Source organism: Perca fluviatilis, chromosome 21 (genome assembly GCF_010015445.1).
Source record: "Perca fluviatilis chromosome 21, GENO_Pfluv_1.0, whole genome shotgun sequence".
NCBI classification, from domain to species: Eukaryota; Metazoa; Chordata; class Actinopteri; order Perciformes; family Percidae; genus Perca; species Perca fluviatilis.
The window spans coordinates 11,495,877-11,521,474 of NC_053132.1; the positions used below are offsets into that span (position 1 = coordinate 11,495,877).

Genomic DNA, 25,598 nt, shown 5'->3' on the forward strand with positions numbered 1-25,598 from the left:
TCATAAATTGACCAGAATGAAGTCCACATAGCCCTTTTCATTACTGCTTCTGAAGTGAAAGCCCAGTACAACTCAATTCAAACGGCTATTTTCAAAGTCAAGATTGACCTTTTTGTTTAATCTCAAAAAACGTATATTCTGTTAAGCCTATGCTATGTCAAATGATAGGGCATACACAATCATTAAACATAATTTAAGTTATTATATATATATTATATTTTTTAGCCTATATTCGTTAAATACGTTCTTTGTTTTAGTGTTATTATGCACACGGATCGCAAAGTGCTTTATCGTTTTAGTTGGTGCTTTTATTTTGAAAGCCGGGACCGGAAGTTGTACTTTGTTTGTTTCTGGTAGCTTATGCTCGTTAATAACGGGCGCTGGAGGTGGCTTTAGGACCCTGCGGGGCGTTGCGTTGAAGCACATGGTCCCCACTCATAAGACAACACTTGTCGCCAGTAATTGCCCAGGAATTGATGCATTCCAGTGGGAGACAGCAGCGGCTTGTGCATTTGTTAATGTTTTCACCGCTTGCTCTTCATTTCTGTGACATTTCTAAATTTTGCGCGAGGCAGCTTTGGACTTGAACGTCTGTGAATGGGGAAAGTGCACGGAGTTGAATCAGCTGTCCTCGGGATTTCCTATGGCACCACTCGGCTATTGATCATATTTCAGGAAGTCATTTAATTTTTTTTTTTTTTTTTGGGGGGTCTCCTGCACATCAGCTGTTGCTGGATTGTATGATGGTTGCGCTGCAGTGAAACAGTTGGCCAGTCCCGTCCACGCTTCAGCCGGGCATCATGAACCTCGGGAGCCGGAGTCTGAAGTTTGTTATTTTGACAGCACTTCAGGCTTTATCAGTCTCTATCTCGGTTCGTGACAGTGTGCTCTCCAGATCTGTTGAAGGTAAGAGGCGAAGAAGAGGTAAAGATGTATTTTTATTTTCCTAGTAGGCTATATCAAAGATCCATATGCGCAAAATTAGAATGTTTTCTTAATTGATTTATTGACTTGCTGAATGCCAAATTTGAAATACATGTTATGTCTTTTCACCTGAAATCATGAAGAAAAGTATTTATGTGTAGCCAATATTAAAATGAACTCGTCTGCATCTGCCATTGTGCATCGTCTGCTATGTATCTATTCTATTCTAGCCTACTATATTTAATTCGTCATTCATGTCGGCCTTTGGCTGTTTTGGGTACATCATGATTTATGAAAGCCTTCGTTAATACGCCAGACATACAGATCTGTTGTACATGTTTGGCCAGAATGAAACCTCTCCAGTGTAAACAAGCTTTCTAAATACATGGCTTTCTCTCATTCTCTCCAATAGATCTCTGTGTGAAAAGCAGTACCTAAAAATTTAACTTGAAGTCCATCCAGTGTGCACCTCAGAGGAGAGGAGACGCTGTATAATTGATGATGCTGAAACTCTCTTTGGTAATATGTGGTCGCACTTGAGGCATTTTGCTGGTGCTTCAAGCATACTTCCGTTTTTCAAGGCACTTCAAACATACTTACATTTTTGAATTATGGATGAATTTAGTGGCAAACAAAAAATCAAAGTCACATTGTTGGTTTGGACTTAATAAGTCACGTAGCTTTTTAGAAACCTGTAAATTGTTCAGTTTCTTATGTTTAGGACATCCCAGCACCACGTGAAAAATAGCTGGTTGAGAGCTCTGGGGAAATCTCTAAATGTGATGTCGGAGTGTGTTTTTGGCAATGCTTGTGTGTTTGTCTCACGCTGTGATTGCAAGCCTTTGGGCTGGAGCTCATGACGTCTCAGTCACCAGTGTCCCATGCCCTATGGGTGAGATTCAACAAGGACACTACACACTGTATATGTGCAACAGTGGGGAGTGGAGTAGTTGCACTTGAGTGTTGGCCCCTACAGAGAACTTTTCCATCTGAACCATACAGTCTATGATCTGAACACACTGCCAGTCACAACGCTCACTGTGGAATCATGGGAATTAATTAGGCTACCAGCAAGGGCAAATGTGTAAAAATGGAATCAAAGCGTAAGGAATTTGTTCATTTATTCATTAACAGTTCGTCGCCGTCAGAAGTTGGCCTTGATGGGTTCGTTCTCATGGGTTCAGTGTTGACTGGGAAGTCTGAGCCAAGCTGTATTAGTAGATTATTCACCTGCTTGTGGGTAATTGGAGCTGATTGAGATAAATGCGTAGAGGGAGCGGTGTGAACAAGTGCACAGGAGATGGGGTTACATTTAAAAGAATCAAAATGCAGGGTGATGCCTGACTTTGTGTAACTGATGAAACCATCAGCCGATGTTTAAAAACTTAATCAGCAAAAAATCTTGATAATCCATTAATCATTTAGGTCATTTAATCAAATCAAATGTGAGGATTTGCTGTTTTTCGTTGCCTTATACTGTATAATTTCAAACTGAACATATTTTGGACTGTTGGTCGACAGAACAAGCAGTAACGATGTTACGTTGGGCTTTTAGAACTTATGAGTGGAATTTTTCATATATTTTGGACCATTTATAGACAAAATGATTGTTCAATTAATCAAAATAATGATTTGCAGCTTTCTAAATGTTAAATCATGAAAAGTGGGAATCATTAGTGCTCCCTTTTATGAGTCTCTAGTCTGTCTCCAGACTGTGCAGACTTTTGTCTTTGCTGTCAGGAATTCAAGGCTGCTCAGAAAAGATGGAGCAGTTCAGCTCCATGCAATGTCATGTTTGCATACATATTTCATGACACCGCCCCTTGAGCTTTCTTGTCGGTTTTCCTCTCACTGTTTGTCTTGTGCATGTTTCTGTTTCTAGCCCGGAATCATTTGTGAATTATTTTCTCCAATGGTTGACACACTTAGTGTCAGGCAGTATTTACTAGCCAGCTGTACAGCTTCAACCAACATGACTCTGTCTGCCTCGAGCGCTGCATGCAGCTTGCGTGCTGCACCCTCAGACAAATGAAAGATGAGCTGAGAATATATTTTTGGACTGAAGTAAAACATTCCTTCAGCAAACAGTGTCCTCCCCCAGACAGACATTATCGCCATAACGTGACCCATCTCAAGTCAGAGGCATTTAGTATCTTTTCAGTATGAATGGATTCAGATCTTCCAGACGAGTTGTTCAGGATAGTTAAGACCCAAGAGGCCGGTAAGAAGAATTGGCTGATGTGTGGTTGTGCATTAAGACAGATTGATCAACCAGTTGCTGTTCCACAGTGGGGATATTTACATAGGAGAGGGGAATAGCTGGACTGTGCTCATGTGGCCTTACCCTACATGTGTTGCATTCATTTCTTCGAAGCTGCTTTGGACTCATTTGACCCCCCCCCAACACAAGCTTAACACGAGCTGAAACCTGATGCTGGCTCTGGACTTTCTCATTGGACTTTCACACCCAGTCAGGTCAGAGTTGAGCTCAGCACAGTTCTCCCCGAGCGTCTTCTCTCTCGTCTGGTCAAATGGCCCAGTTGGCTCAGATATCTGTTGTCCGTGTCAAATCTATCTGGGTTAGTTCAAGTTCCACCCCATCGGTGTTTCACCAAAAAAAGAAAAAGAAAAAAAAAGCCCGTTCTGGTCAGTACTTTTGTTCTGTTTTGCAGCACTTTTATGTGTAGCATAATGAATGACGTATGCATTATATAATGTCAGATGGCTCTTTCTCTGACCACAAGAATAACTACTGTAATAACTGCATAGCATTTATATTAGCTGTTCCAGGGTTTTGCTATTCTGCATGCTTCTTCACTGGAATGGCCTTAGGAAGAAAGACAAAGACATTTTATTTATTTATTTATTTCTCACATACAACCGACAGTACAATGTACAACGTGTAACTTGCATTACATCCTAAGCATTAGGAACAGTGGACAGCTCCATAGCAGCGACCCGAGAGGATGTGAAAAACGGCTAATTTGAAAACCTTTTATTGAGGCATTTTTCTCAAATGAAGTCAGACAAAACTACCTTGTCACGGTTTAAATATTTGTAAAAACCCACAGAAAGATGTAAAGAGTGACCAATAGCGTTGATTTATGAAAAAAAAAAGATGAAATATGGAGATAAGGTTTCTGCCTGACCGCGATGGTTTGCTGAATTACAAGCATATTGGTTTACATTGTCAGAATGTTCCAGTCGACCTTTCAGTGATTGTGGCCCACAGAGTTTTAAGTCAATTTTTAATATTTACCCTTATCATCTTCCAATCAATGGAATTAAATATGATAAATATCCAGATGAAAATCACATCAGCATTTACCTTTTTTATAATCCTGCCAGAGCAGAGAATAGGAAAACAGGCATCAATTGCAATTCCACATTAACATACTGTACTGCATTGTAGGTGCAAAGGGAAACTTTTCCCTGTTTGACCAGATTCCATATGAACATCCTGTCTTCCGCTGAGAATTGAAAAACAGAATTTTATGTCTTGGATCCAGATCATCTATCTTCCAGCCTGGCATACAGCATTTGCCCAGATTTCACCTCCTAACTTTTCTATGAGAAGGGACATGCAGGAACAAGACAGGTCACCTCCTACCTGGGTAGGATTCTTACAAATTGGCCCAAAGAAGACTCTGCTGCAGCCACTTACTTAGTCTGCGTCTGTCTGAGTTATGTTCCACATGGGGGACTTGTGATGTACTTTTAAGTGAAGCAGAGCATGAAGCAAATCGAATAGCTACATTATAGATGAAGGTTTCAAGTAGAACCTTGACCAGTCGGTCCAGGTCGGTTCAGGTTTTCCAACTCCTAGTAAAACAGCAGTTAGCGATTAATATTATAAGATCCAGAACTCAAGCTGATGTCTTTGTTTGACCAGCAGTCCCAAAAACAAAGATAATCGATTAAAAAATTACATAAATATAGCTTACTGAATAACTTAAATGAACAAAGATTTCAGTTTCATCATACGCTGATATCGGTCTTTGGTGTTGTAATCCTATGAGACTTTTGAAGACCCTGTCTCCACTGAGGTAATGAGATTACTGCCACTGCATACTATATAATGACTTGAGGATCTACTGTATGATATTGCAGCTGCCCCCCCACACTCTCTCTTTCTGTCTTTCTGCTGTGGCTTGAGGTTTTGTTTTTTAGTTTCTTTGCATGTGCCAGACATGTGCTTCCCATGACAGAGAGGAGTTCCAGGGCGCTGTAAATGATATCCATCATAGGGACCATATTAACAAGCTTTTACCCAATCCGCCCCTGAAGCTCTCGGACTCTGACCTTTGTTGCTAAGGCTCCATGCCAGGCAGCAAGCAAGCAGCCCTCGCAGCAGGGAAAGCGTAACAGTGCCATCAGCCGGGGGCGCAACTTCACCGGTTCTCGGACAACATTAACCTCCTGCTGAGCCAAGGGGAATTTTTGCTGCAGGACCATCAATTTCCTATAGAGTAATTATGTGCTGACATCATGCTAGTGTGACAGTAAATGAGTTCAGTATACAAGGTGGGGGTAGATAGACGGGTAGAGAGAGAGCACACAAAAGAGCTATTTACCAGTAGAGGGAGCCCAGTGTTAAACGGCTTGATAATGACCCTAAATATGCGCTTAAAAAAACAAACAAAAAACATCCACCTATAAATCCAACCATTAACAACTCTCATTGCTGTGACCTTTGACACGTTGCTACCTTATTAGATTTGATTTAAGGAGACCCTCTCTCCAGTATGTGCAGATTCCTATTACCATGATGTCACCTAAAGGTTTCTGTGTTTCCTGCAACCCTCAGGGTGTTGACATAATGTACCCCAAATGGGTCAGATGTTTACTGTGGAGTCAAGCCAAGATTACCAGGCACTTTTCACCTTTGCTCTGTAATCCCCATGAACCCTGCACTGTGGCTCCAAGAACAAATTACAGGGAGCAAGGTGAAGATTAGTCGACCAAGTGATCAAAAGAACATACACTCCTGCTTCCCAAATATGAAACATCTGCTGCTTTTCTCTGCTTTATATAATTTTTTATCATCATATATATTATATATATATAGTATAGTTATATATATATATATATATATATATATATATATATTAGAGCTCAGAGTAATAATGATTAATATAATTTGTGTATTTTTAAGTCTATAAAATGTCATAAAATAAATGCTCATCACAAATTCCCAGAACCTTTTTTTATAACATCAACTGTCTCAAGGATATTAATTTTATAAGTATATAAAAAAACAGCAAGTGCTCCAATTTCAGACACTGGAACCAGCAACCTATTGGAATTTCTATTAAAAAAATGACTAAACTTGTTCATGATTCATTCTCTATGAATCAATTTATTAATTACTTTTTAATTGACTAATTCTTTCTGCAATAATACATCGAAATTGAATATGTTTGGGTTTGGGACTGTTGGTTGATCAAAACAAGCAATTTGAACACGACTAGCGCTCTTGAAACTTGAGATGGGCTTTTTTCACTATTTTGTGACATTTGATAGAATCAAGGATTCATTGATTAACCAAACAAGGATTAATAGCAGTCTCTAATGACAATGATTTGTAACAGGCCTAGAGAAGATGGTGAAGGAGAGGAAGAGATGAGGAAAGGCAGCGGGGTTCATTGCTTTTGTCTCCAAGGTCATTTATGAAAGAGCGCCTGCTTCCTCCCAATGTATAATCATTCATCATTCTATTCCCAATCACCATTCTGTTTGAATTAGCAATAATTTGCCCACTCTGATTGGGGATACATTGAGTCCGTGGTATGCCTGTCAATCCCCTATTATTATATGAACAATAGCCATAAACATTGACCAAGTTTCCCCCCATGGGGTGATGTCAGAACCAACTTTTGGCTCAGAAACCTTGCTGGATTATGTCTCCAATCCACTCAGTTCTCTGATTAAAAACATCCACCAAATCTGGATAAAAATGGCTGTGGAATGTGGATACATGCTCTTGATGGAGAAAAAGTGATCATTTTATTAGATGTGCTTGATCGAGAACACATTTCCATATGGAACCAGGCAAAAGACATTTTTTATTTTATTTTATTTTTTTGTACATTTTTTGTCTTTGTTGTGTCATAGTTCTTGAAACGGGCCAATTTAAACTCATCACTCTGCCCTAATTAATTCCACATGCTCTTATTTCAAGCCCATTTCCTCTGAGAGGTTTGACAAGTAACCAAACCGTGTCCACCCGTGTCAAACAATGTTGGAATCATCTCAAGTGTGTCTCCTCTACACTTGTTTTTGTACCATTCAGGGGAGTTTGCATGTCAAAGAGGGTCATTCAAGCTGCGAAAGGCATTGTTTTTCATTTTCAATCTGACTGTTAGGGACCAAGCAGTGAGGCGTCGAAGAAACAGCAGTTATAGATGAAAACCTGGGTTTTAATTCCCCCCCCCAAAGAAGCAAAAACATTATAAACCAAGACGTTGAGAGATTGGCCTATAAAAGAGTTCAACACAATATGACGATACTCAATATAACAACTAAACAAAGGAACATATATAGTGGCCTGGCCAAACCGAATAACACACAAGTACCACAAGTAACTACAACTAAATACAAAGCAAAACTAACTCAACCCAAATGCTCTTAAAGTGACTGTGGAGTGTGTCCTTGAGTGCTTTTCCTGCGCCATCAGCCAAGGGAGCATATGAGAGCGCGTTATTGATGCGTGCACGTATGTATAGCCTGTATCCCATCTCAGTGAGGACCTGTGTTCATGTGTGGGGGGGGGGCACGGCCTCATCAACTGCGACGATAAAAAGAACAGCATGCCATTTGTGTTGGGAAAAGCCAAGACTGTTATGAATACATTATTTCCTGGTTGCCTGTCAAGGAGTGAGTTGCAGGTGGTTGCGGTTTGCAGGCTCTGGGGTTTAATAAAGCCGAACAGTTGTTGATTTGTTTTCGTAGAACCTAGTGAGGGGGAAAGAGAAGGGCTGGAGTTGTGAGAGGGCAGTAAGAAAGGGCGTCTTGGCATCTGTAAAGAACTGAAGAAGGTCATGTTTTTGCCTTGGATCAACAGCTCCTAGTCTGTGGAGAATGCATCGATGTGGGAGCGCTGATAAATACCAGGAGAAGATTAACTGGGAAATAACATCGGGAACTGTAAACTACCCCAGCAAGCACTGATTTAGTTTACTAGGGTACACGGCTAGACATCAAGGTTGAAACAGTCCAGAATTTGGTTAAAAAGTGAAAGAAATATAGTCATGGTGTCTGAAAACTCAAATCTTTCTTGTGAATCACTTGGTAATGTTGCCTCTTTGTGTCTCTAGACATCACTTAAATAAAACGGGGAAACATTCCTGTTTGATTGATCTGCTCATAACCCACAGACCTATGCAACCAGTGATGATGGGCGACAAGTACGCTTTGTTAAGGGGTCACAAACTAAAAAGCCAACCACTGACCAAGACCAAAGGTTCCTTTTGTTTTATGCTTCTTTATGGCCAAGCTATCACAAGTTTAATTTCTGTGAGCTGTGAGGAGTTCAAACTAAGATGTTCCTTATTCACATTGTTTCATTACAGTAGTTTTGAGGTATTCTGTTCTAATATGTTAATCATCTTGCGACAAAGCCGATTTACTTGCGACCCCTTGGGAGATCCCAATCCCTAGGTTGGGAACCTCTGACCTGCAAAAAACATTGCAATCAAATTTAACACAATTTAGATGCCTTTTGACCAGCAAATCACTTAATCCATGCTTTTTGTGAAAATGCTACACCACTAAAACAACTAAACAATTATTATTATTTTACTTAACTTTACTTAGCCAAATGAATCACTTTAACCAGTTATAGGTCTGTATCACATTTCAGTCACACACACACACACACACACACACACACACACACACACACACACACACACACACACACACACACACACACACACACACACACACACACACACACACACATTTCCACGTTCACAGACACACAATCCTCCCACCTAGCATTGACTTTATTGAGGCAATATAAATGGCACAAACTCTCCTTGTGTACGCTGGAGCATAAAGGGAGCTGATCATGGCCAGAACTCTGCTTTATTAAGACCCCTGTTTACACTCTTCTTTATTGAAAATATAAATAAGGCTTTGGGTTCTGGTGCCACTTTTACCACTCCCTTAATGCTTCTGGTGGCTCTTATAACATTCTAGCTAACAAAAGCCACTTACACACTCCACACACCGCAGCCTCGCTATGTTCCAACTTTACCAAATGTCTCTCCCAAGTAATAGGAAAAACAAGAGAGCCTGCAGACTGTTTCCACCATTTGCCATTTATAAGCGGGAATTAAACCTTATAGCACACCACATTAACAAAATGGTCATTCACTTGTGGACTTTGAAGTCAAGGAACCAAACGCAGTATGGTTGTGAACCTCGTCTTTAAAGTTGATGTGGAGCATGCGACCGAAAAGGCCGTTCCATCTGTGTGTGTTTCCTCATAGATTGGCTAACCACAATGTGGACTTGACCTTTCTCTGTCAAAACTTCTCTCTGTTTTCCCCTCATCTGTTGTGTTTATCCATCCGTGCTTTTCACAGAGGTTGTCATGCATTCCCTTACTCAGCATGCCCACCTCCCCCAGACGGTGTGGTTTTCTAGGACTAATGAGGCTAGGATGCTTCTCCCGCTGTGTGTGTGTGTGTGTGTGTGTGTGTGTGATGCTGTCCCCTCCTTCGCCGTAGCCTGCTTCTCATCATCAGGCTGGAGCTGGATGAGGACCGCTGAGCTGGTCACCTCTGGGTCTCCGATATCAGCTGGAGCCGCTCTGTGATGAACTCCAGAGTGGTGGTTTCCTCAGAGGAGAACAAGAACAAAGCTCAGCTGGAGGGGGGGGGGGGGTGGCTGTGCCTGACCTGGGTGGTTATTAATGCCAGATAATAAGCAGACTCAGCAATTTAGCTGGGTGAGTCATGCATAGAGAGACAGAAGTGATGTGAACCTCGAAGGAAGAACCTTGAATCGGCTGGTAATAATAATCTGTATCCCCTTGAGCGTGTTTATATGTGTTTGAAATGGGATTCAAATTTCCAAGTTCAAAACATACTATAAATTATCCTCCGACCACACGCATAACTTCTCAAGTCCAACTGACATCACCCTCTGACTAAATCTGTTTCCCTGCTGTTTGGAAATGCTCGATGGAGCATCAGTGGGGGAAAAAAAACAAAAACGCAAGCAAACATTTTGATTTAGGATGTTTGCACTGAAACAAATGGTGTTAACAACCCCTGCTGTTTTAGTAAGAGACCGAGGCTTTGAAATAGCTTCCCTGCTGTGGGGAGCTGATTACTGCAGGAACCCTGTTAGCAATGTCCTCCAGTGGCTCGCTATTGCATTCAGACTCTCCGACTGTGTGCTCATGATGTACTATTTAGGGACGATTGCAGCTTCTGTCTCAGTTGTAAGTAGTAGTTTTCCTTGGTATAGTGCTTGTTTTTTTTGCCACTTCATCTCCTGGCGGCACATTTCTGGACAACAGTATTGGATTTAGGGACTAATATATTCTTAAATGACTGGCAACACAGCAGAGTTTGGAGAATTGTAGCCACTCTGAGGCTCAGTTAACACCCTGTCAGAACACAGAGAGAGGAGATAAAAGTATGCTGGGAACAATGCCCCAAAGCTCCGTCTAATCCCTGCACTGCATCCTGGACACTAGACCTGTGTTAGGAGTTATCACAGCAGCAGCAGCAGCAGCAGCAGCAGCAGCTACCCTGGTTCCATGCTCTAAAAACTCTCCGTTCCTGAACTATGGAGATTTATCAGAATCAGAATCAGAAATACTTTAATAATCCCAGGGGGAAATTATTTTCATTACCACTCCAGATATACAAACAACAAATAAAAACAACATATATTATCAATACTTTAAACATATATAATAAAAACAAATATACAGTAATAATATATAAAATATGAAATGTACAGCGATAATGTGCAAATAGTGCAATAAAAAAGAGAAAATGAATTGTCTGTTGAGATGATTATAGTGCGAAAAAAAAAAGGAGAAGTGATTGTCTATTGTCTATGTTTGAGATGAGATGCTTACAGAGAGGGGGTGTGTGACTCTCTGAGGGAGGTGTTATAAAGTTTAATGACCACAGGCAGCTTGATTGGCAGAAGCGGTGGTTACGATTTCACTACAGGCTTCGGTTCTCATTGCTTGATGTTTGAGAGTGCTGATTAGTGCTGTTGTATTTGTGTCTTAATGGCAGCGGAGACAGGCTCCATTCTACTGACAGCCCATCCAAAGGAGTTGAACACATGTTCATGAAGGCCGAGGTCGTCTCGAAGATGGCTTTTTGTCAGCGTAGATAATTGTTAGTTATGAAAAACAAAACCATCCAGAGAGCATTATTTGTGTGCCATGACACAGAAAAGCCATCAAATACAAGTACTGTGAATTTGTTTAAGTGACACTTAATATTACAAGGCAGCTGTACTGTCAGGTTGTGTTCTGATAGAGTTAATGAACACCAGGACTTTAATAGCGGGGAGGAATTAATTATAGGCGTTGTTTGTAGAAAATGAGTTTAGAAAATGTTCCCAATGTTTATGTCCACAAAGATGGACATGGTCTGGTTTTACAGATGCTGAAAGAATTTAGAATAAAGGAGGAACACTTAGTTTTCTGTGTATTCTCACATGGCATTAATATTATTATTTTTTTACAGGAAATGTTTTGAGCACGACTGTTCAACACAGACCAACAGCAAAGCAGAAACACTATGGGACTACAGTTCCTCTTCAGCTTGTTGGACAAGACTGGAAACCGATCAGCCAGCTCAAATCCCAGGTGAAGAATAGTATAGTTGATTAAATTAAACACTTTTTTTTGGTTTGTTTTTTTGCTATGCTTAATCTTTTAGACTTCCAGTTGTCTATCCTACACTGGTCCAGATATCTTGACATTACTGAGCATAGCGTCATGAAATTTAGCATTGATATTCATGGTCCCCTGCAGATGATTCCTAACTATTTTGGTTCGTCTTCGGTCCAGTGCAATCAGGCCACCTGATCATTAGCTGCAACCAATTCCCACCTGTACGCAAAAAATACCCAAATCTAGAAAGGTGATTTCTCTGCTCCCCAGAGGATAAAAACTTCTTATTTTGGATATTTTCATATTTCGCCACCATCAGACCAAAAGGGTTATAATACTGTGAGACAGGATTTTATAGGGTTATCACACAGTTATAATACTGTGAGACAGGATTTTATAGGGTTATCACAGCAGTTATAATACTGTGAGACAGGATTTTATAGGGTTATCACAGCAGCGGCAAATATTTTAGCTTTGTTTTGTGAGGATCACAAGGTAAACAGTAGAAATGGACAGCCCATAGGGGCTAGCAGGGAGTTTGATCTTTGGTCACCAATAAAGATCTTAAATCTTTTAAATCTAGCTCTTAAAACTTGTTGCAAAAACATTTAAACCTATATTAAATATGAATGAAATTAAGATTGGGCTCAAGGTTTACACGGCATCCTGAATTTGGAACTGAACTATGTGGCAAACAAGTGGCTTCACGTCAACTGTGTGAAATGCAACAGTGGATTCTAAATTTATGCTAAGTAAGCATATAATATAAATATATATATATGATTGCTCTCATATTTAGGCATTGGCCGGTATGATATTCTGATGGTATGATAACCTTCAGCAAAAATATCATGGTATCACGGTTTCACACAATTACAGCTTTAAAATGTATTATTTTGAAATGTCTGGGTAAAAAACAAGGACTTTTTTTCCATTGAACACAATATATTTGATTTTGAAACACACTGCACACTGGCAGGGAGAGGGATTTTGAGACTGCACTTTCTGTCCTTGACGACTTAAAAAACCGCTCATACCGCAGGAACGGTATGACAAAATTTGAGTGGTTTAGTAACCGTGACTTTTTCAAACCACAGTATACCATGTAACCGGCCCATGCCTACTCATAATCCCCTATTGAATATAGCCTTAAATGAACATGGATCTAATGAATAATCTTAGTTTGGTAATTGTTCAAATGGAAGTAAAAATGTTGCTTCAACCAATCTAAGGGCCCTATTTTAACAATCTGAAACGCAAGTGTGAAACGCCAAACGCAAGTAGCTTTGTAGGCGATGTTGCTGCGGCCTCTCGGGCGCATCTCCTCAAGTCTGGAGAGGATTGCTGCAGCCATGGAGCGTGGGCCTCCAAACGCACCACCTGCACCTGTTGTGCCCCTTCCTCCTCCCCCCACTCCATCTCCATCCACCCGCTCCATCAGGAGCGCATCGCGCATTACTCCCGGACCAGATCCCGCCAGAGTGTCCAATCCCACCGTAGTTCAACATCACGTCTCCTTAAGTCCTCTAATATTTCCTCATTTATGTCATCAACACATCCATGATTCATGGAAATGTTGTGTAAAACACAACAAGCCACAAAGAATGCTGCGACTTTTTGAGGACTGTACTGTAAAGTGCCTCCTGACCGATCCAAACACCTGAAGCGCATTTTCAGTAATATGTTTCTTTGTAATTATGTATGGTTTTCAAAAATGGGAACTGCTGTAGATGAGAGAAGTGTATGCGCGTTGTGCACACACTACATTATGGCCAAGCATTCGTCCCTAAAATAGCATCTGAATAACGCGCCACTGACTTTAGACCAGGTTTTTCCTGGTCAGTGGCGGAATTGTTTTCTGAAACTGCAAAATAGGACTACGTAACGTTTGCGCTTCGAACCACGCGCCTCTTTCTCTTTTGCTGAACCGCCCCCGGGAGCGCAAATACATTCCCTAATTTACCGACGTGCGTCTGTGGAGGGAAAAGTCCGCTGTGCGTCGGGTGCAAAATAGGAATGATACATGCGTCGGTGTACAAAGGCAATTGCGCTGAGTGCAAGATAGGGCCCTATGTCTTAAAGTGCTCATATTATGCTTTTTGGCTTTTTTCCTTTTCTTTATTGTGTTATATATCTTTTTTGTGCACGTTATAGGTTTACAAAGTGAAAAAGCCCAAAGTCCACCTCAAAGGGACTTACCATCTCCAATAGAAAACACTGTTCACAAACTGCTCCAAACAGCTCTATTGTAGTCCAGCCTTTACTTCGTGACAAACGTGAGTCACTTTGTAACACACGTTATAACACACGTTATAATGCTCGCCTAGCTGCTAGCACGCCCTCATACTCTGCAACTGACAAGCTAGCAGTGCTTACCTAGGAACTGCACATGTGCGACTCCCAACAAAGATGGAACAGAAGTGAGATGCCTTACTCTGTAGCTAAAACAGAGAGCTCAACACACAGGGTGAAAAGAGGAGTCGCAGCATTGTGCAGTACAACAACATTTTCTTTTGAAAATTAAATCACATAAACCTATTCTGGTACAACCTCTAAATACAGTTATTAACCTGAAAATTAGCATAATATGAGCACTTTAATGCAATGAATCCTACTCGCATGTCAGAACCAAGAGTCAGCTAATTTAAAGGGTGGAGGGCGCCACAGACAGCAGTCATTGCCTCTCTATGTTCAGTTCATTTCATTTCATGTCTGCATCTTAGAAAGGAGGAAAACACTACACAACACAACCCGCTGGAACATTAACGAAAATGTTTGAAATCTGGAATCCTTGGCTCTGTTTGGTGTTATAATCCCAGACTTTACAAAAACAAAATACACGGCTGCCAGGCAGATTTTAAAAACACAGCTTGAGTTTCCAAGTTGTGTTAGTGATTCAATTCATTAGTGAATTAATTTGTTCTGGCTAAACCAAACAGACATGGTGCTACAAGGTTTCTTTGGGGTATTATTACCCGAAAAACAAAACAAAACAGATCAGCGAATTAAAGAATGCTCATAATGAAGGTGAAATTAAGTGCTCATTTTAATTTATTTCTCCCTTAATAACAAGACCAAACATGCAGTTCACTATGTTTTCCCTGAAGTTAGACATGGCAGCTTTCATAAACATAATGCAGTGTGAGGGAGGTCAAAGCATGCATACAAAAAAATATCAGGAAGTTTAGTCCCACATGGCTTATATGATACTGCCTGCTTCCATATCCTCTTATGATCCACTAAACATTCTTCTCCACAGGGGGTGATGGATGACTTAACCCAGGGCAGCACTCTTGGCCACAGTTGACCCAGATTGAACTACGTGTGTTAAATGTTTGTTGTGTGTGTGGTTGCCAAGCGATGGAGAATGTGAGACAGAGGATTTTTCTGTGTGTTTCTGTGCCTGAGTGAGAGCGCAGCACACAAGAGGAGGGAGGTTACGTGTTGACATGCGATGACTGTGCGTGTGTACTAGTGTGCGCAGCACGACTGACAGAAGTGATCTACGACTTGGTGCCACTTCATCTGACTCTAACAGAGACACACGGTCTATCAGTGTTGTAACTCAGGGATGCGAAGACCCGTGGCTTTCTGCAGGATTAATGTCAAATGGAATAGAAACAAAAAGCTAATCCTCTCAGCTCTTGTTCTAAGATACAGAGTCGCTTCATAAGGATTTCCGACCACTCAGTTGAAAACAGCATTCTCGCGTCGTTTCTCCCAGCGCTGGGGTGGCTCAGTCAAAGTTTCATCAGGATTGTAATTAAGCTTTTTAAGAACAGTTTTTATTTTTTATTTTATGGCCACACATAGCACCCATTTCATTTTTTGTTTTTAATTGAAATCATGCTATCTATCAGAGAACCAGAGCCATCTTTCCTCAATCAAAATGCTGCCTGCCTGTCTCCATAACCAATGTCTCAACCTGTCTCCCGTCTGTTTTCTCTTCAGCGTCACCCTACATCACTAAAGCTCCTGATAGAAGTGGAAGGTGAGCAGCTGCTCTTGGCTCTGGAGAAAAACGAGTAAGTGTTCCCTCCATCATACTGGGCCTTTCCTCGGAACTTAGTGCTTTCTGCAGTACAAATGGCTGACATACTGTATGCACTGCCCAGGGGCCACAACAGGGACTGTAGCCAAGTTGTGTGTCACACATAACAGCCAGGCAAAGGGAAAGAGGACATATTTCTGTCTTGCTCTGCTAGTGCAGGCATGGCAGTGCTCTCTGCGCTTTAGTCTTTTCGTGTGCTGAAACAAAGACTTGAAAGACAGGAATTCCTGAATACATCAGCTAGACATTGATGAAAACCGACGTCCTCCTCCTTCTTCTCCCTCTATCTTTTCATTTGATCTATTGGCATAACACAGGGGAGAAGGAGGCTTTGTTTGAAGACACCACACACTCCTTGCTCTGTATATTAAGATACTGTCAACACCGTGTCAGTCAAGAGACTGGCAAGGAGGGGGAACATCATTTGATAGAGATCAGATTATCTGTATAGGTACAGTTTGACAAAGCTCTGAATCTGTTCGGAGGAATATTTGTCATCTTTGAATTTTTACACAAGGGCTGACTGAATGTGGCCTCGGTCTCAGACAACCTCCGAGTCGAATGTGTTGCTGAGAAGAATGGGACGTGATTGATAGAGCAATATGTTTTCCAACCAGCTCTGCTGCCACACATGAGCAACCAGGAACAAGAAGAGCTGTCTGTGTGACAGAGCGGAAAAAGAGAGCGAGAACGGATGGGTTTTTATGTCTGAGTCAGCCATGAATCTCACTTGTTTTCCAGACTTAATATATGTAAATTCCACCTGCAGACTGTGGGACAAAGCTTTCAACACCAGCGACCGCAATTTTATGGCTTACCTGCTTTGAAAATATTTTGATGGGAAATCACACTCAGTCTTTCCGTCGAATAACATTCCTGCTTTGCATAGGTGGGGATTTTGCAAAGCTGACTTGCAGGTTGTCAAATTTTCACCAGCCCCATTTATAGCAGGGAATTACGTTCTCGTACAGTAAAAACATTTCATTTCAAAATGGGAACCAAACTTTTCCCCTGTGATCAGCTACAGTGGAAAAACACCTTACATTCCCATGCATCGCCCACATGATCCTCATCCAGCATGGCTGTCATTGTTGTCCAATAGCATTAAATGTAAAGTTCACAGTTGAGCTCAAACCCCGGGCCAAAAAGAACAAACAGAAACGATGGAGAGGTGCAATCCAGATCTTTCTAATGAGCTTGAGCATGATGGAAAGACTTTGCTCAAACAAACCTCCGTGCATTCCAAACACCAATCTGTCAGAATTTACTCTCAACACTTACAGCGAGTCTGGATAACACGGTTTAATTACTGGCAAGGGCTGAACTTTCATCATCTGTGGATTTCCACACACTTCTGTGAAAAGTCAAAATACCTCTTAAAATCAAAATAGAAGCTACTTTATGCCGTGCATGTTTGACCAGACGAATCGCAAATAGGATGTGGATTTGTTGAGGATGTGTGTTGTTGAGTGAGTTTGCTCTGCGGATCAGTGCACCAGAGCCAGAACCGAACCTGCTGTGCTGACATTAAGTGAAGGTCTTTTGTCTGAGGTTGCTGGCAGATTGGCTGCATGCCGCTGATGAAATCCAGTTGTTCAAACACAGCCGGCATCAGTAGAGGAGGAAAGAAATGCTGTCCAGAATTAAATGATTTGATTTAAACCCCCGGATTATTTTTGTTTTCTCAGGTCTTTGTTAATAAATAGCGCTGGCAACGAAACATAAGGGGTTCTGCACAGCTGAACGCGATTATTTCTGTATGTAGAGGTGAACACGCTCAGTGTGTGTGTCTGAACTTGCATCACCCCTGCAGTGTAATAGAGAGTAGTAAAGGTTGCATGGGGTGCATACAAAGTTTTTATGTATGTGTGTGTATATATATATATATATATATATATATATATATATATATATATATATGTATGTATGTATGTATGTATGTATGTATGTATGTATGTGTATATATATATATATATATATATATAAAGCCATTGAAAAGATTATATCTTTTTGTTTTGCCTATTTGTTGCAAAAGCTAAGTCATCCTTATTTGAATTATAATATAATTGAATTATGTGTAACTTGACTACTTCAGTCAGTCAGTTTCATTCATATTCTTACAAAGAATTCAGATATTGTCATCTTTCAAATCATTTGACACTAGTTCCTTGCTGAGCTGTCACACACCAGTACATTTATGATAAATCAGAGACTATAACGGAGACAAATACTCCTAAATGAAGTAGACAACTATTGACCTAGTACTGTATTATTTCTCCTCATGATTTTTGTGTATAGTGACAATTTGTCATATTCCTCTGTGGCATCCTCCCATTGACAATGTCAATGGTCAAAAAAATAAGGGTATAAAGATATATAACACAATAAGAGTAACCTTGTAACTGTTACCCTGTCTTAGGTATTGCTATAGTATTTCCATTCAATATCTGACAAAATGTATGCTGTTTTGGATGTCTGCTTGTAAAAAAGTACTGTTTTTTATACTCTGATGGTGAGCTGTGTAGTGTCAGTGTCACCCATGACATTTAGAAAGCCTGGAACATGATGAAAACTAGTCTTGATTGAACAAAGCTAGTATGTTTGTGAGCCAATATGGAGCATTGTTTTGGTGTGTCTGCTCTTTGGCGAAAGCAGGAGACATAGGCGTCAGATATTCCTAGATTTCCGGACACCCTTTGAAAGCAGCTTTTTGTCGGCATGGAAAGGGCACACGCTGCCTGGAGCAACATGTCAACCCTGCGAACTGGCACTGAAAATATGTCTGCCTGAAAGATCAAGGCCCTCTCCATGTGGAAAGGCTTCCGTTTTATGCACCTGTGTATTGCTGTCTCTTTACATTCAAAAATTGCAAGTAAGAATATTGATTATGTTCTGTTATCCAATCACAGTAGATTATCAACATCAAATGAACACATTTTAGTGTGACTCAGCAATGAATAATGGTTGCGTGACAAAAAAAAAGTGTGTTTGCATAAAAAAGGCATTTACAGATAGATTCATGGACACTCAGACATGGAGGACATAGTTGTTGTTATCTTCATCAATTGGAGCCTCATGGGGAATAGTCAACAAATTACCCACAAGAAAAGAGCACATGCTCTACACAGAATTGGTTTTAGCTGCCAGTACTTTGCAAGCAATGTCTTTTTTGTCATTAGCTAGTTCCTCTGTACTTAGAGTTAGATAAGCATTCATGCAGGAAAATCAACAGCGAATAAAGCCCTGAAGTGCATGTTGATATTAAAACACTTCTTTAATGAGTAGTTTGATTCCAATGTTCAATGCCAAACTTATAAAATCTTAAAATTTGGTGTCAGGGTGATTTCGTCAAGGATTAAGGATGAGATTAAGTCAGTTCTCTGACCATACCATAAAAATGTGGCATTTAAAGCTAACTGATTGAACCACAGGCGGCTCTTAAAAAATCCTGCAGGCATAGTATCCTCAGTTTTCACCCAGGACATTAATTAACAGAGGTAGTAATGCTGATGCTATCAACATCAAGGTACTGATGATAAAATGCCAAGTCCAGCTGGTGAAAATTAAACTTTAAATTGCCCTCAATGCATTGTTAGCCTTGCAGTATTGCTCATGTCCTCCTAGATTAGCACAAAGTTTTTCTGACTGGAAAAGCCAAGTTGTTGATGGGGTAAGCCTGATTACTGTCATCTGCTACACTGAGTGTGATCCCTGGTGGCTTCTCAGCTTCTCACTTTAGTTAGTCGATGACTAAAGAGAAGCTTCAGATGGCCTTGTGAAATAGCACCTTTGTTCTTTATTAACTGAATTTTAAAGAGAGAGTACAGATTTTGGGGTTATAAGGAATTGATCCATAGTTCATGTATTACCTACAGTAGATGAAAAAGCAGTTTGGAAAAGCAGGCAGAATGGAAGCTAAGCAGAGGTCTGCTGTTGATGGCAAAGTCACACAATAGCGCAAACAAACTGGTCGATCGAGGCAGAGGTAGACCAGCAACTCCCGTATTCTGCAAACAAATTATAAAGCTGTAGATTTTTTATTGGATTCTGGTGGTTTAAGGAGAGCATAGATGGATATAACGGTTTCAGTTCACCGTCAGAAAGGGGCGTCCTGACGGCACGGTAAAGCGGTGAAAGTATTCTAAATATAGCATACACTTAAAGCAATATTGATTTTAACAACCTTTTATGAGGCTAAAAAATGTTTTGCTGCTTCCCCTTCCTTCCGTGTCGGTACTCCTGTCTGCAACCATCTTCTATAGATAACACACTGGCTATGGATAATTACCTCATACAAACCCACTTTAAAAAAATCCAAACTATCCCGTTAAGGTCCTTTTTATTTCTTGTCGAGGCATGACTCTCAAACCTACTGTATGAGAGAAACCCTGAAGCTTGTACATCTAGACCAGCGGGAACAGTTGTTGAGCTGTGACCACTGAGTATGGAAACATTTCTGGCCAAGCTGTTCCAGCTGCTTTGTGGCTTTTGAATGCGAGGCCTCCAGGCATATCAAGATGAGTCCCAAGCTAAGCAGGCAGCATGCTCTCAATCCGTGCTTCCCTTTCTAATGAACTGCAGGATCACTGAAAGGAGGCCTGGGGCTCATCAGCTGGGTGGAGGATGTTCTCGGTTGCCTGCACTTGGGGGTTCTCCCTGCTCATCATGTTGTTAAGCCTTAAGCATAAGGGGCCTGGAGGTTTGATTTTTCATCTTTTGGAGTCTGTTTTGCTGTGAGACAAACAGACAGATACATACACTTTAATCTGGCATTTTCCCTGGACAGAGGGCAGGCAAAGGCTATGTTTCCTAAGTGAAAGGCCTGGCTGCAAACATCTTCCATCTTTCTGGTGTTTGGAAGAACAATAAAATTCAGTCTGGACAGGATCCAGACACAATTTGTCCAGTTGCGTGTTGGGTTTTAAGGATGTTATTTAACTCCATATCTCAGGCTGGACTACTGCTGGTTGGTGACCTGTAGCTTCTCTCAATGAAGACCTCCTCGTGTCTCACTGAAAACATGAGCAGGAAACAGCCTCTCCTGGGGAGCTGGACAAACAGAAGGCTAAAGATGCCGCACAAATAAACAGCCCTTTCTGGAAAAAAGACATCTCTTGTGACTTCCTTTTGTAGAGTTATTGTCCACGGCTGCTGAGCCACACACAGATTGTTTAAGGAACGTCAAACGCAATGTATGACCCATCTGTATGAAATCCTTCCTCTTGTCATCAAGCCAGGAGTGAGACAAGGGGCGTATCAAATACTTCCCCAAGTCTGGGCCTCCGTGCTTACTCAAACTAAACCGTTTAAAATGTGTTTATTACAGATTTGAATGTCTGTAAATAACTGCTTGAATACACTCTGTTCTTGACTTTACCCTCGTTCCTTAAAGGTGAATCTTTGTATTGATTGACATGATACTTGACCAATAGAATCACGTTTAGTGGGAGTTAGTTGATTAGTATTTCATTGGAGCGCAAATGATTGGTTGACTCTAAATAGTTTCTGTGCCTAGACTGGTTTGGAGTAATTCAAAATGGCTTTCAGTTTGAGGTATTTCTTACGTTCAGATAGAAATCTGTTTAAAGAAATCAAGTTGTATACCAGTATGACATTGTCTTAAAATATGCCATCAATACAAATTACAAGGCATCACAGACTTTTAAATCTTAGTTTTAAACTCTCAACACTTCTTATGAACCACGAATGTGTCGGAGTCTCCAATTATCTGATTATTAACTGGATAAAAATCCAAGGTTCCTCTTTTTAATATCCCATTAAAAACTTTGTTCCCATATTAACCTGCTAGCCCAGCATCCTTACGTCCCATCATTGGAGCTAGAGTAACAACACATGGATAAGGAAGAGCACAGCATGAGAAAGGAGAGATGATAGGAAGATGTTTTTTAAGGAAAGGGATGGCATTAAGATTATTGGTTGGTTGGATGGTTATTTGAAGTCTCCATCCACTAAGGCATTAATGCTTGAGATGCTGCTTGTGCTCTTGCTGTTATGCTCCTGTTATCACCGTCGACATGACATTATATTAGAGCCTTGCTCCTGATTATCTGATCTGAAGCACACATCTGACCTATTAGCCAAGCATCCCCGTTAAATTAGAGAAGCATGGATAGTAAGATAGTGGGCGAATGAGTCATTGGCAGGTGTGTACTGCACATTACAGTGAAAGTAATTGTGGAGAGGGCACAAACAGGCTAGGACTTCGACCCACTAACCATCATCATGAACAGATATACTACCATGCAACTTGGATATACTGCATGATTGTACCAATGCTCCTTTATTCTTTCTCTTCTGCAGACAAACATACACTCTCATCAGCAAAATTCACACACACACACACACACACACACACACACACACACACACACACACACACACACACACACACACACACACACACACACACAGACACACACACACTCAGATGTTCGAAACCTTATTTCCAGGAGAAGGATGCACTGAGGTTAACTCCAGCTTTTGTACCTTTGTTACTCTTGCTGCTGCAAGGCCATGGTACACTGTGATTCATTAGTTTCAAAGACGAGCTTTGGAAATGGGCTCGTCTGTGTCCAGAGCCTGTGCCTTTTAACTACTTCCTTCAAAAGGGAATTTTTTGGAAGAAGCTTCCCTCTTTTGAATTGCCTTCTTAGAAGCTCCAATTATTTTCAAGCTTAGAGCAGTAATTAATAAGGTGGACTCGCCACTCCATGTTCCCAATTAATTAGGAGGCACTCAGTAAAACTGGAAAGCTTTCGTATGGCCTGTCTCTTCTTGCAGGATGAATAAGAGTGAGATGCACATGCACGCCATCCTTTTAATGTTCTGTTTTGTGTGCGTCTGTATAAATGACTTTTTTTTTTATCTCAAAGTTTCCCATCCCAACCCAACCTTCAAGCTCACTTTAAAGCCCCAAAACAATTCAACCCGCTCACCTGATGTCACTTTCTCTCTGTCTAGCTTTCTAGTGCCCCCTTTAATTCTTGTGTTATAAATAAAGTAGTATTTTGTAATGTAAGAGATTTTCTTTTCCAAGATGTCACTTCCTTGAAATCACATAGGAAAGCTGAAAACCGTCTGACCTCAATATTAAATTTGTCCCCAACAGACATACAAAGCTGTGAATAATAATTTGTGTCTGATATATTTTTTTTCAATGACCATTTTAAAAACTCCTAAATTTGCATCTATTCCTTCTCTGCCATTGAAAATCCAGGATCCATAACTATGTATTCTCATTTCAAAAGTTTAACTTCTGGACATAAAATGTCTGAAAAGTCAATTTTCAGTGTTTGTGCACTAAGTTGCAAATTGTGCCAGGATTGGCTTCCAAACTATGATGTCACAAAATCATACGTACACGCCTTAAAAAGCAATTTAAGGTAAGCGCAGAGAAATGTTCCCTCTTCAGCAGATAAAGTGAAAACAGCCTTCTAGTGTAAAATTCTGCACATACATCATTCTGCACAGTGAAGGTCAAACAAGTAAAGTCCCAATAATGAGGGGCACTTTAAGTATAAAACGGAAGAAAATGAAGATTGAGTATCAGACTCAATGGCTTGTTAAAAAAAAAAGACACTTTATGCAGTGATAGGGATCTTCCCCTCTCCACTCTAAGCCTTTTACCAGACGGACCACGGGGGTCTCAGGGCTCCAGCTGCTAGATCTATTCCTCGGCCTCCCTCCCTTCACCACAAAGAACACAGCCAACTGAAACCTGCTGTAAGCAGCAGTTTCTCTCTGGGGGACGAGCCATCACTCACTACCTACCTTCACCAAAGAGCTTTCGGCCCGTCCTGCAGATAAAGATGCCGTCTTTTTGTGACGAAGGTTTTTGAGGCTGGGGATTAGCAGTCTAAAAATATATGAATGCATTTCATGATTTCTGTTTCAGTAATTCATCAGGTCAATACTGAATTACCAAAATAAAATCATTCTGATCATGCTTTCAATTTACGTGACAAGGGGTTTGGTGCCTTGCTCACAAGCACCCTGATGATAGCTGATAAGGAAGGAGGATGGGGTTTTGTTTCCACAGCTGGGATCCAAACTTGCCTCTTTTAACCATTGAGATCAACCTGTCAGAGGCCATAGGAGCTGCAATTTACTGGGTGCTTTTACTGTATGCATGTAGTGCTCAGGATTTTAGAAACAAGTGGACTGTTTTTTATTTCATGGAAGACATGACGACAACCAGAGAGACAGCCAGACAGCCCTCACCCTGTTGTTTTTTTTTAATCTTCTGTATGAGTCATCTTTTAAGAGCCCTTTCTTGCATTATTATGAACCCGGTGTGCAATATTTTGCTGTTCGCTGAACAATTACCCATTTTATTTTACCTAGAAATGCCATTCTGCCTGTGTGCCTTTTAAGATTAGATTGCATTAAAAGTTATGGGGGTTTTGAAAGTAGACTAAGCCTTGAGTTTCATTTTCAGACCTTTATGTAACTTCTTTTTAACTTTTAATAGAGCATAATGCAAGGCTATATCCGCAAGAACTTGTATTGCACAATTTCGAACTTACTCCATATAGCTGATACAGTTTAAGCACATATAATTTACTTTATTTCCAACTCCCATTCATCTTGTGAATGAGTTAAGAAAAATTCCAGCAATTTTCTATATACACTAAGAGGCTTTGTCCTTTTAATCATAACATCCTCCTACACATAAATGAGCAAACACAACATTTCACTAGTTCATGTCCACTGCTTTGTTTGTAAGCATTTAGGTTTTGAAATGAAAAAGACAAATCAACTTTAATATATCACAGCAATAATCAAACTTGGAGACTGGGAACCAGGCTGTCTTCCCCTGTCTTTCCAAAATGCCTGCAATAATGCAATAGCTAGTCATCATAGGTAGGATGCAGAAATGGGGGAAATAAGCAAGCACAATAAAATAATAAACATAAGCACACTCCATTTCTTTATATATTTGACTTGTATGCCTATAAGGATTAATACATTGTTTTCAAACTCAATAAACGGTAGCAGAAGTCTAAGACAGAATTATTTGAATATTAATTGTCCAAAATTGCCAGAAAATGTGGCTTTATTAGAGGTTCTTGAGGATCTTGGACTACAAAAGTTAGTTTTTGCATCCGTCAGCCAAGGCTCTCTATCTTTATCTTCCTTTCCATTAGATTGTTTGTCTTTCTGTCTTGTTTCCTGGCTCACAATCTCTCCCTTTCACCTATTTAAGCAAACCTTGTCCATAAATTGTAGTGAAATCTCATTTTCTCAAGGCTTTGGGGTGCCAAAGGGAATAAACAAAAGCAGCCAAAGTTTTTGACCTCTGTGGCTGCTGACCATAAAGATAATCAGTCCAGGCTCACAGTCCTGGCTTCCATCCTCCCTCTGACAGACAGACAAATAGATCTGCCCGGAGTTACAGTGTGAGTGTTAAGCCGGGAGGGAATGCTCGCTCTACTTGTTCTCCATCCTGTTCTGTCCGTTCTCACAGTCCACTGACCTTCCTATGACCAACACTCCCTGCGTGTGGGGGTCACTGACTGAGAGAAGAAGCCACGCAAGGTCATCAGTCGGACGGTCAGATCTGGGCTGAAGGAAGCCTGTCTCTTTTAGCTGATCTAGGAGTTTGGGCCCCATCTGTTGTCTTACACATGCACATACAGAGCAGTGTCCTTGTGAAAAAATGACTGCTGGATGGAAATCAAAAACAGCATCCGCTCCAGTTGACTAGCACAGCAAAAAGTTCAAGCA

The 25,598-nt window shown here is 40.7% G+C and overlaps 1 protein-coding gene across 1 annotated transcript in view; it reads left to right on the forward strand.

Annotated features, from left to right (window-relative positions):
- The first annotated feature begins 705 nt into the window (after nt 1–705).
- LOC120550601 (disintegrin and metalloproteinase domain-containing protein 12) overlaps nt 706–25,598 on the forward strand; it is a 72,699-nt gene continuing 47,806 nt past the window's right edge. The window contains exons 1-3 of the mRNA XM_039787204.1: nt 706–924; nt 11,652–11,773; nt 15,752–15,825. Coding sequence (XP_039643138.1) covers nt 801–924; nt 11,652–11,773; nt 15,752–15,825 — 320 coding nt within the window. The 5' untranslated portion in view covers nt 706–800. The remainder of the gene's footprint in view (nt 925–11,651; nt 11,774–15,751; nt 15,826–25,598) is intronic.